Source organism: Silene latifolia, chromosome 10 (genome assembly GCF_048544455.1).
Source record: "Silene latifolia isolate original U9 population chromosome 10, ASM4854445v1, whole genome shotgun sequence".
Taxonomy (NCBI): Eukaryota; Viridiplantae; Streptophyta; class Magnoliopsida; order Caryophyllales; family Caryophyllaceae; genus Silene; species Silene latifolia.
Window position 1 is genome coordinate 110,285,145 of NC_133535.1, and position 11,869 is coordinate 110,297,013.

General features: G+C 37.7%; 2 protein-coding genes and 1 non-coding gene across 3 annotated transcripts; 2 read left to right on the forward strand and 1 right to left on the reverse strand.

Annotated features, from left to right (window-relative positions):
• The first annotated feature begins 3,030 nt into the window (after positions 1-3,030).
• Positions 3,031-5,392, forward strand: LOC141605804 (photosystem I chlorophyll a/b-binding protein 6, chloroplastic). Its single transcript, XM_074424703.1, has 5 exons — positions 3,031-3,258; positions 3,492-3,662; positions 4,039-4,076; positions 4,254-4,768; positions 5,208-5,392. Exons 1-5 carry the CDS (start codon positions 3,212-3,214, stop codon positions 5,223-5,225), a joined length of 789 nt encoding a protein of 262 aa, XP_074280804.1. The 5' UTR covers positions 3,031-3,211; the 3' UTR covers positions 5,226-5,392.
• A 550-nt stretch (positions 5,393-5,942) lies between these two features.
• LOC141605803 (pollen receptor-like kinase 3) lies at positions 5,943-8,873 on the forward strand. Its single transcript, XM_074424702.1, has 2 exons — positions 5,943-7,440; positions 7,845-8,873. Exons 1-2 carry the CDS (start codon positions 6,072-6,074, stop codon positions 8,414-8,416), a joined length of 1,941 nt encoding a protein of 646 aa, XP_074280803.1. The 5' UTR covers positions 5,943-6,071; the 3' UTR covers positions 8,417-8,873.
• Positions 8,874-9,510: 637 nt separating this feature from the next.
• On the reverse strand, positions 9,511-9,582 carry TRNAM-CAU (transfer RNA methionine (anticodon CAU)). Its single transcript has one exon. It is a non-coding gene; the product is annotated as a tRNA-Met (tRNA).
• Between the last annotated feature and the right edge of the window lie 2,287 nt (positions 9,583-11,869).

Below are 11,869 nucleotides of genomic sequence, written 5' to 3' on the forward strand. Positions count from 1 at the left end.
TTGTTGCAATTGTGTTAGTCTCTTATGTCGATAAAGAAAGGTTATGAAGCGAAAAAAAAAAGAGAAAAAAAAAACGAAAAAGAAAAAAAAACGAGAAAAAAAAAAGAGAAGAGAAAAAAAATTGAAAGAATTGCTTCATCATTTTTGTTAAGAGACTATATGGGTTTTACTAGAGTCTAATGCATATTTGGGGAGTGGCTCATTGCCTCCCATATGTTGTCAAAGTTGAGATTATTTCTCTAGTTGGGATTGTTTATGTTTCTATATGTATTGTTAGAATTGGTTTTGGTTATTGTAGCTGCGACTACCGTCTTAGCCTCACATGTCCATAACGTGCTTCGGCACATGCCTTTTCTACCTAGCCCATTTACCACCCTTGCTGTCCTAGATACATGTACTTTTGTCTATATATGAATGCGTATTAGTTGGGGAAATTTTTATCACATTCGATTGTATGCATGTTTCATAAGTTGAGTGAGTGTACTATTTCTTTCTATCTCACATAAACTCACCCTTTACATATACTTATGAGTGCATGAGTGAATCCGCGAGAATCCGACTATATTTTTGTCAAGCAAGATTGAACGGTAATTGGATTTTTACAATACACTGTCATGTAAATCTTGTGACTTGAGCTGCATTTTCTATTTTCCCGTGCCTTTGAATTTGTTTCATTGGTACACTTTGGTCATTACTTCGTTCCAGATATGGATAGCTTGGGATTTGCATGTGCTTTAGCATTAGCTCTGAGTTATTCCTTTTTACCATTTGTATGTTTGCAATTTGTAATTTGTGATAATTTGCTTGAGGACAAGCAAAAAGATGGTTTGGGGAAGTTTGATGAGTCATTTTTGTATACACTTTTATGCCTCCCCTTTATATTATTTGAGACGATTTCCGTGCTATTTTATGCCATTTACATGCTTATTAAGTTAGAATCTAGTTACTACCGCATTTTGGTGTTTAAATGCAGGGATCATGCATTTGTGGAGCAAAACGAGCATACCAGAGCACCGCGGAGCTGACATATAGGACACACGCTGCATGGCACGGATTTCTAGGAGATAAAGACAAGATTTGACATGGATTTGTTCGAAGAAACGAAGACCATAAGCCAAACTCGACCGAGTTTCACCAAACTCGATCTAGTTTCGGCCTGAACCGGCTGCCGTGTCTTTTATTTCCGGATATTCTATTTTACCTAATTTCTATAATATGTACTCGGACGAATTAATTTAGGGTACGCTTTTCATACCTAGAGAACGCTTAGAAGAACTTTTTAGCAGTAAGAAAAACTTTCTTAGGATTGAGATCTAGAATTCTTTGCATCCAAATCTACGGTACTTTGTTTATCTTTATTTACTATTAATCAATTTAGTTTCTGTTAAATTATTAGTATCTCTTATTTTCTTTTATGCTTTCAATCATGTCTTCTATAATTATTATTGTTGTTGTTTTAATTAATATGCGTAGCTAAATCCTTCATCTAGGGAGAAGGGGGATTTAGGTTGATTAAAAGGGGATTAATGAACTAATTATTAGTAAGACCGCTTAAGTTATCGTTTGATTATTGTTTTCTTCTAATTATTTGATTTAGGCCTGAATCTCTAATTAGTATAGCGAATTGATATTTCACCGAATAGGGTTATATTCAATATAGGCTACGAATCGATAGGTAAAGGTTAATTATAGCGATCGCATGTTAATCTGAATCTAAAGGGCATAATTGAATCGATAGATCTTGTGACCTTAGATAACTTGGTTGACCTTCTAATTCACTAAATTGCATCCCTGGATAATCAACTTAGCGAACCCGATTCCCTAGACTTTTAATCTCTATTGTTTACAAACTTTATTTATTTGCTTAATTAGTCACTTAGATACAAACAATCAAAACCTTCAAGAAACTGTTACCTTTCAGACGGACTTAATTAGTAAGCAAGCTAGACTTTACAGCCTCCCTGTGGATTCGATACCTTTCTTGCCACTAGCTATTGTTAGTAGTATCATAGGTTTTACTTTGATTTAGGGAAGACGACTTTGCCCTTATCAGTGGACCACTTCAAAAACCCACGTGTCTCTTGCATTCTTAATTTTTTTTCGTTTCTTTACGTTTTGTAACGCTAGTTGATTAGTAGAGTTTAATCCATAAACTTCAAATAATCTATTGAGAGTATTTTGGATCGATAGACTCTTCAGAAAGTTAAGGAGAATGAGTCTTTATCTTTATTATATATACCAAATGTGTTTTTTGTTTTGTTTGATCAGGGTATAAAGTTGATTTGATCGATGTCCAAGCATTCCATAATTGCTTGATGGCGACTTTATCAATCACAATGTGGCCGTTTTGAGACCTTTATCGAGATGAAATCAACCGAGTTAAAATGATCCAGTCGCACGATGTTGCCCTGACATGTAGACGATGTCGAAATAACCTTTGTAACCTTTCCTATTTTTGGACAATGTTAAATTAAGAATTGATTTGTAATAATTTATAGTGTATATTTTTTTAATTAGAATGATGGTCAGATTGAGTACCAACCTGTGACGTCTTATCATTGTAATAGCACTAAATCTCATTGAAGACGGGCGATATCCGTCACAAGCTTGTGACGGATACCGTTTTCTCTCACAAAATACACATTGAGAGGTGTGTGGGAAGCACATGGGGGGTGCCCCACCTTGTCTCCTCTCCCTTGTTGTGAGAGGTCACAAGCTTGTGACGGGATTAACCCGTCACAAGCAAGACTAGCTGAATAGGTAGATCTTTATATCATTGTAATAGATCTAGCTCTAATAAAAAAGAGTAAGTCTCCTGAAAGACGGTCTCACAATAAGTATATTGAAAGATTAGTTTACAATCATAAGAAAAAATGGAACTAGAATTAATAAAATAGGTACAAATCATGATGAAGGATAAAATGGGTACATTTATTATACAAATATGTACGAAATTACTATCTTACGATTAACAGCAAAAGGGTCACGAAATAAACTAAATATAAATGAGTGTAAAAGACTGATTATTTTAGGGCTAAATCAAATGGAGGGTGTAAAATAAACCAATCCCTATATCCACATGAGCGGCGTAAGATGAAAACAAAAATCCTAGATGGCAGTTTTGCTTTCTCAAAACCAACTAGGCAGATAAGCTTATAATTTATAAGTGATGTTTCATCACTTGTACAAAATCTTTTAGCCCAATACAAAAATGGCTCTAGCTGTAGCATCCACTGCACTCTCCACCCTTCCTATCAAGTAATTCCTTAATTCATTTGTTCAACCCTTTTAATTTGTGCCATGTTCATTGTGTTTCTTTTTATTGTAAAGCGACCGTCACACGATGCAATTCTTGACGCAATTTGAATAATGGGTCCCCGGAAACCCTTTTTGTATCCTATGTATTGTTAACACACAATGTGAGAGCCCTTAAGGCACTCGAGTTTTTGTAATTCTTAAATTTGATGTATGTTGCATTTTTGGAAGTACAGAGAAATTACAAGGAAATATAACCCAGGGAAACTAGAGAAATGCATGGTTGGTAATGGAAGTAGTAGATTGAATGCTACAAAAGGCGGTATTTCGACTGTTTGTGAGCCACTTCCTCCAGATAGGCCATTGTGGTTCCCTGGTAGCAGTCCACCTGAATGGTTAGATGGCAGGTACTTTCCTCTTAATTGTTTGATAGCTGGTTGATATAATGTAACTTTAATACTTCCTCCATTCAACTCCACTCTACCATATTACCATTTTCATCCATTCAACTCCACTCTACCACTTTCCAAAAAAAGCATGAAAAATTACCTTTTTATCCTTATTACAATCTCTTATTTACATACTTTGCCACTACTTGGCCCACTAAAATCAACACTCATTTGTACTTCTATTATTTAATAAAGCATCTTTCACACACCCATTTATACTTCTATTACTTGTTTAATTTTCTCCTTAATATGTGTGCATTTTACAATATGGTAGAGTGGAGTTGAATGGAGGAAGTATTAATATAACATTCAACGTTTTCTTTGTTATTTGTAGCCTTCCTGGTGATTTTGGCTTTGACCCACTTGGATTAGGTAATGTTATTGCTTTGTCAGATAACCTGAAATATGGATTATGATACAATTTTTCCATTAGGCTTATCTGAACAACCTCTCTTTGTTGTCCCGCCAATTTTGACAATCCTTGAGGCATTCGGGTAATGTTGTTGACCACAATGAAATTTTCGAAATCAACATATACACTAATTGCAGGTTCTGATCCTGAGCTACTAAGATGGTTTGCACAAGCAGAACTGATGCACAGTAGGTGGGCAATGCTAGCAGTCGCAGGAATCTTGATTCCTGAATGGTTCGAAAGCCTAGGCCTAATGGAAAACTTCGACTGGTACAATGCTGGGTCTAAGGAATATTTTGCAGACCCAATAACCTTATTTGTGGTCCAACTAGCCTTGATGGGTTGGGTAGAAGGCCGGAGATGGGCAGACTATGTGAACCCTGGGTGTGTTGACATGCAGCCCAAGGTTCCCCATAAGGTGAACCCCACGCCAGACGTGGGTTACCCCGGTGGGCTGTGGTTTGACCCGATGATGTGGGGAAGAGGGTCCCCTGATCCTGTCATGGTGCTGAGGACTAAGGAGATTAAGAATGGTAGGCTTGCAATGTTGGCTTTTGTTGGATTTTGTTTTCAGGCTGTTTATACAGGTGAAGGCCCTATAGAGAATCTCACTAAGCACATTGCTGATCCGGGTCATTATAACGTATTCTCGGTAATATTTTACTGTCCTTCCGATTTTGATCTTGTTAAGATTGTTTTCATTTGATTAGTGTACTTTAGTAGTCTTACAGACGGGATTTTTTAGGACCTGGCAAAACCGATCCGACCCATTCCTTAACAATGTAACCCAAATGTGACCCAAAACACGAATTGACCCACCCACACTTTAATACCCCCGAACTAACCTACACTGAGAAATGACCTGATAATATCGCATGAAACACTTTCTTAAAGCGAAATGACCTGATTGAACCAAATGCTTATGCAAGCATACCCCTTGAATCCTTAGACTGTTCTACTGTAAGACGCTCTCGCCCCTGTTGTCAGTTATAAGTTATGATCTTCTTGGAGTATTTCGCTACAATCATTAGAAAATTTCAGTATTTCAAATATGTTGCTGTCTAACACTTGGTAAGTTGTTATTGTTGCAGGCATTCTCATCACATTAATGCATTTTCACAGCTTCAGAAGACTTGATTCTGTACATTATTTTTAAACAACATTTGTACATCTAACATGAAATCGTGGTACTTGGTTGATTTCTGACTATATTGGTGTTTCGTGGAAGCTATTCTTAAGAAATTTGGAAATCATACTTATAGCAATTACTTGAGAATGATTTATCTTGAGGTTTTTATTCCAACAATGGATGAAGTATTTCCTAACCAAAAAGGATTTTTCCCCCTAAAAAAAACTGCTAGCAGATAAAATCAATGAGAGGTGATACTTATGAATCGAATTATCGAAACATACAAGGAATAAAGGAGCTAGAGTTGAAATTGTTCAAAGGACCTTAATGCTGACTGACACAAATAACAAACAGAGGGATAATTAAGTTTACTTATAATTCAAACATGAACATGATACAATAGGTTACGATCTTTTCTAGAAATCGAGTGTCAAAACACGTCTCGTAATTAAAAAAAAAAAAAAAAAAAAATGGGCATCCAATCTACTCCTCTAGCTCTCCTATATTTTCTGCTGAAAAATGGATAGACCAAATTAAGTACCAAAATTGGTGCTCAACCCTCAATTCAATCTAAGGTGAGTTTTAAATTAAATTTGATATGAACCTATTTTTATCAGAATACTCTCAATGGCAGCAATTCAAGCTTTTCAGAGTGTTAGACAAGACACAAAAAAATTCTTGACATTTTTGCAAAACAACCCAAAAACCAAAAAATATAACATTAGTAACAGAAATTCAAAATCTGTAAACTACCCAAAAAAAAAATAAACAAGAATTGAGAAAACAATAAAACAGTAAAAAAGTATATGCACAACAGAAAACTTAAATGTCAGCTGTTAGATTTCTTCTTCTTCTCCTATGTCTATCATTGTCACTTCCTAAATTGTTGTCGCTTACGGAGGCGGAAGCCCTTTTAGCAATCAAGAAATCGATGTTGAATACGGGGAAATTGAGTTCTTGGAAGGAAAACTCTAAGCCTTGTGAGGACAAATGGGAAGGTGTCTTTTGTGAGGCAGGAAAACCCGTGGTTATAAGGTTACATTTACAAAATATGGACCTTTCTGGTGTAGTTGATGTCAATGCCTTGACCCAAATAAAGAATTTGAAGACGCTTAGTCTTTCCAATAACTCTTTTTCAGGGCCTTTACCGTCTGTTAATAAGTTAGCCGGTTTAAGGGCTCTGTATGTGAGCGCGAATAAGTTTTCAGGTGAAATTCCTGTGGATCATTTTGCAGGAGCTTCGTTGAGGCGTGTTTGGTTGTCCGATAATCAGTTTTCTGGTAAGATACCGGAGTCATTAGGGAAATTGCCTAGTTTAACAGCATTGCATTTAGAAGGGAATCAGTTTAGTGGGTCAATTCCGGACATATCTCAACCATCCTTGACGGAGTTGGATATGTCCAGAAATCAATTGGTAGGGGAAGTTCCTGCAAGTATGGTTAGGTTTGGAGCTGATGCTTTTAAGGGAAATGCAGGAGTTTGTGGGAAATTGGTAGGAATTGATTGCGAGGCTAATAAAGAACCCGTAACAGGTGGTAATATAAAGAATACTGTCGGGGTGATGATTGGAGTTGTGGTAGTTATGCTCATCTTGTTGCTCTTGACAACAGGTTTGAAGTCTAAAAACAAAGAAAATGACTTTAGGGTGCTCAGTAAGACATCAATTGATGAGGAGGATGTGGTTGAGGTTCGGGTACATGGTAACGGTGGTAAGGGAGGTGGTGGGAGTACCCGGAGTGTTGGTAGTCAAGGTGGGGGTGATGGTGGAGGTAGTGTGGGAGGGGGTAGCTCAAAGAAGTCAGGAGAAAATTCCTCGCATAAGAATGGGAGTCGAAAAGGGTCTCAACATGGGAAGACTAGTAATAATAGTGGGATGGGTGACCTAATTGTGATTAACAATGAGAAAGGTTCGTTTGGTTTGGCCGACTTGATGAAGGCAGCGGCTGAGGTGTTGGGAAATGGAGGGCTTGGATCGGCATACAAGGCCGTGATGGCTAATGGGTTGTCCGTGGTTGTGAAGAGGATTCGGGATATGAATAAGTTGGATAAGGAAGAGTTCGATGTTGCCATTAGGCACATAGGAAATCTTCGTCATAAAAATATCTTGACTCCTCTTGCGTATCATTATCGGAAAGAGGAGAAGCTTGTGATTTCCGAGCACGTTCCTAAAGGCAGCTTGTTGTATGTCATGCACGGTATGTCATGCATGCCCTCTATCTTTTTTAATGGATCGAAACATAATCATGTATTGTAGATAGACTTCATAAAAAAAGACTCAGGGTTGAAGTATATCCAAACAGAAAACCCCGAATATAATCTGTAGCCTAAATTCACACTTCTCTGAAAGTTCCCAGATCCATATTCACCTGATAATTGTGCACTTGAAACAGATATGAACTCTACCTGACCATTTTGAAATGATTCATCCCTAATTGACCCGACTTGACCCAAATTACCCTTTGCCAGGTCTTACTCTACAGATAGAAACTGATATATATTAGTTTGTCTTTTGGTTGATGAAATCAGTCCTACTGAAGTTCAGGAGCATAATTCATCATAGCTAGCTCTGTCTAACTTGGATTCTGAACTCGTCTTTCAGGGGATCGAGGCACATGCCATTCTGACCTGAACTGGCCAACCCGGCTCAAAATCATCAAAGGGATTGCAAGCGGGGTGCAGTACATTCATGCCCAATTCTCTTCCTATGATATTCCTCACGGAAACCTAAAGTCCAGCAATGTACTTCTGACTGATACTTACGAACCTCTTCTATCAGATTACGCCTTCATTAAAATGGTTAGCGTTAACCAAGCATCACAGGGAATGTTTGCCTATAAATCCCCTGAAGGAATAGAATCCCAACAAGTGTCTCACAAATCAGACATATATTGTCTTGGAATCATCATTCTTGAGGTTTTGACGGGTAAATTCCCGTCTCAATATCTGAATGCCGGTAAAGGTGGGACTGATGTGATCCAGTGGGTCCAGTCAGCCATTGGGGATAAGAAAGAGGCTGAATCTTTGGACCCAGAAATTGTATCATCTTATGGGGATTCAGTTCCATCTATGATAGAGCTTCTTCATCTGGGAGCTGCTTGTACAGAGAGTGATCCAAGTAGGCGGCCTAGTTTAGAGGATGTACTAAAGAGAATAGAGCAAATAAAGGGTTAGAAGGTTAAGAAAAGAAATGGTATGATGTGCTTGAAACTTTAATCAGGAAAACTGAGAATTTGTCAGAAACCCAAGAATTTTGGAGCAATGTAGATATTCTTGAGGGTGGCATTAAAAGATATTCTAGAAGCTGTCATTATAGACTCGAGGAACGATACATGGAGATGATGATGATTGGGTTTCAACTTTCAAGTGCTCGTTTATGGCTCAACTGGAAACTGATATTAAGAGCATTTCATGATCAAATTTGAGACATGAAAACAGGGTTACATAGCTTGTTTGTTTTGATTTGTAGGAAACAATAGTTTTTATAAATTTGATTGATGAATTTTCCGTATTTAGGAGTTTGATATACTCTTTTCATGACATTAATGTTGCTGTCGTAGATTCGACCCCTTTACCTCAGGAATGTGGAATGCTCCTTGTTTCTAATTGAATCAAAGTCTGTTTCAAAGCATCTGGAGCAGAGAGTAGTACCCCATAACATGTCATATTCCAACACTAATGTTTAAAATGAATCAATTGTCAGAAATGTTTGTTGGAGTCGAAGTGCTACACTAAGCGTGAGCTACAAAATGAAGATATCAACACGAACTAGTTAATAAAGATTTGAACCTTGCCGAAAAGGCATTCAACAAACTATTTTCAACCCGGATCACTTCCAGAACACACAACAGCCTGAGACCTGCTTCTACGAAACACGTCAATAATCAGACACCATATGCTTAAGAGGTCAGAACTCAGAAGCATGCCAGTCTATACGTACAAGAATTCGAAATTGATAGTTCACACAAATTACCTGAATGGTAAGAGCTTGGGCCTACCTTGTTATAAAAACAAGCCTGCATCTCTAGCCAAGTTTTTACGAGTTTGGCAATGCGCTTAATTCTGCCACTGTGCCACATACACAACCATGTTATATTCAACAGATACTATATACAACCAGTATTATTTCAGCTACTTATAAACAACAGATTCACGACTAATTTTACTTTTGATTTAAAGCATTCACATTTCATTTGTTCCATATATATAAATCATACAAAAGCGAAATCCTGAGATCAAAAAAAGCGGGGGAAGCTTTTTCTCTAGAATATCAGAGCCAGGTTTCGATCCTGGGACCTGTGGGTTATGGGCCCACCACGCTTCCGCTGCGCCACTCTGATTTTGGTGATATTTTCAGTTTTGTTTTATATATTATAATTCTAGTTAACGATTTCCCCAAACTGTCGCCACCTATTTATCGGGGGTTGTAAAAGGTCGTCGACGTTTTGTAATAAATCGTCGACTTTTTTTAAAATAAAGACGGACACTACCGTTTTACTCTCACATACTCTTCTTTCATCTCCCCAAATTCTCCCAAAACTAATTTAGACTAACAAATTTATAAAAAAAAAAAAAAAAAAAAAAAAAAAAAAAAAACATTTTGAAGATCGATATCAATGACGAACGACCAGTCATCGGTGATTAACTAACTTATAATTAACATCGAATTGTAATTTATTTATTTTTACGTTCGAACTACATTAATGAAATTAACAAGGTAAAAAAACATCGAAAAACAAGTAAAAACACGCGAAAAAATTACCCAATTAATTGTAAAAATCATGGTGAAAATTAAATTTAAAAAGTCCGAACCACGGATAGACATTGAAATTCAAAGTCCGAACGGTGATCGAACATTCAAATCCAACGTCAACCATGGTGTTGGACTTTAAATATCAACGTCCAAGACCATGATAGATGTTGAACATCAACGTCTAGCTCCATGACTGACGTTGAAGCCCAACGTCTAGCACCCTAACAAACGTTGAATCTCAGCGTTTCAAGCAAAACATCAACAACAAGAAAATAATTTATCATAGCATTGAATGAGTCATGAGTGGACAATGTAAATGGCAGTAATAATTAGAGTATTTAGAACACTAATTAGCGTGTGAATGCTTAGTGGTACCATTTGTTGGAGTGTTGTCTTGAAAAGCAACTTTCCTCTCTTTGCCTTTTATCCCACATTGGTGTGGAACATCAATGTTTTGATGTTTATAAGGCTTCCTTCACTTGATGGAGTAAGAGATTGGTCCAAGGAGGCTTTTGTGGTGAGTGTTGGGCCTGTGGGTTTGGGTCCAAACACACACACACGCGGCCCGGCCTGGCTCGTGCTCGGGCTCGGGAAGAGCACCCGCGGTGCGGGCCAAAGGCCCTCTTTTACCTTTTTGGTCTTGTGTGATGTGGGCTTGTCCACATTCAGTGTATATAGGAGGAATAGCAGACAGTCAAATCTGTCTGTTAATTGCTGCAATTAAGGGCGATTATTACGCCTTAATTGTGTTTGACTGGAGCATTTTTTGGCTCCTAACTGCTCTATTTTCGACTATAAATAGAGCAGCTTACCTCCTCATTTTACACACAGAATTTCACACAATTCCTTTCTCTTCTTCTATTTCTCTCTGACGATGTGGGTAAGAAAAAATATGTTGCCGGGCAGTGGCTTGGGTTTCAAATGGTAGATGACAAACCAATTATGGAACAAGTTCATGTTTATGAGAACTTGTGTGCTGATGTCACTAATGAGGGAATGAAACTAGATGAAATTTTCTTGGCTAATGTTTTGCTAGAAAAATTTCCCCCTTCCTGGAATGAGTATAGGAACCATTTGAAACATAAGAAGAAAGATTTGTCCCTTCAAGAGCTAGTAGGCCACATGAGGACTGAAGAAGCTAATCGTCTGAAAGATAAGTCAGTCCAATTGTCTCTTACTACTGTCAAAGCCAATCTTGTTGAAACTGGTGGGTCTTCAAAGGAAGATAGGTTCAAGGGTAAGGGAAAGGCTAAAGCCGGTCGTGTCAATCCAAGGGTCGAATGCCAAGAAAGTCGGTCAAGGGAAATTCACCAAACCCGCTTCAAAGATCCGTAAACCAAATCGGTTTGCTATGTTTGTGGGAAAACGGGTCACAAAGTTTATCGGTGTCCTCAAAAGAAAGTTGTCTGCTGAAGCTAATGTTCTTTGAAAAGGATGATATTATTCTTTCTTTGTAGTGGTTGAGGCTAATCTTGTTGCAAATGCTAGTGATTGGATTCTGGATACAGGGGCTTCAAGGCATCTTTGTGCTAACAAGGATCTCTTTGCTGAATTTGAAGATGTTGCTGATGGTGAATGTGTCTACATGGGTAACTCTTCTTCTCACATTATCACCGGCAAAGGCAAGATCTTTCTCAAACTAACCTCAGGGAAAACTCTTGCTTTAAATAATGTTTTGTATGTTCCTACTTTGCGTCGAAACCTCGTGTCTGGTGCCTTGCTAAACAAAGCTGGTGTGAAACTTGTTTTTGAGGCTGACAAGGTTGTAATGTCGCGCAATGGGGATTTTGTGGGTAAGGGTTATCTCTGTGGGGGTTTTTTTTTGTTTTGAATGTTGATTCTCCTATCATTAATAATAATGCTTCTACTTCTGC

Bases quoted from the DNA above. Each gene is read 5' to 3' on its own strand.
- LOC141605803 (XM_074424702.1), top strand. From the start codon at position 6,072: ATGTCAGCTGTTAGATTTCTTCTTCTTCTCCTATGTCTATCATTGTCA. The intron at 7,441-7,844 runs GTATGTCATGCA...CTCGTCTTTCAG, and splicing joins CTTGTTGTATGTCATGCACG to GGGATCGAGGCACATGCCAT.
- LOC141605804 (XM_074424703.1), top strand. From the start codon at position 3,212: ATGGCTCTAGCTGTAGCATCCACTGCACTCTCCACCCTTCCTATCAA. The intron at 3,259-3,491 runs GTAATTCCTTAA...TTGGAAGTACAG, and splicing joins CTCTCCACCCTTCCTATCAA to AGAAATTACAAGGAAATATA. The intron at 3,663-4,038 runs GTACTTTCCTCT...TGTTATTTGTAG, and splicing joins CCTGAATGGTTAGATGGCAG to CCTTCCTGGTGATTTTGGCT.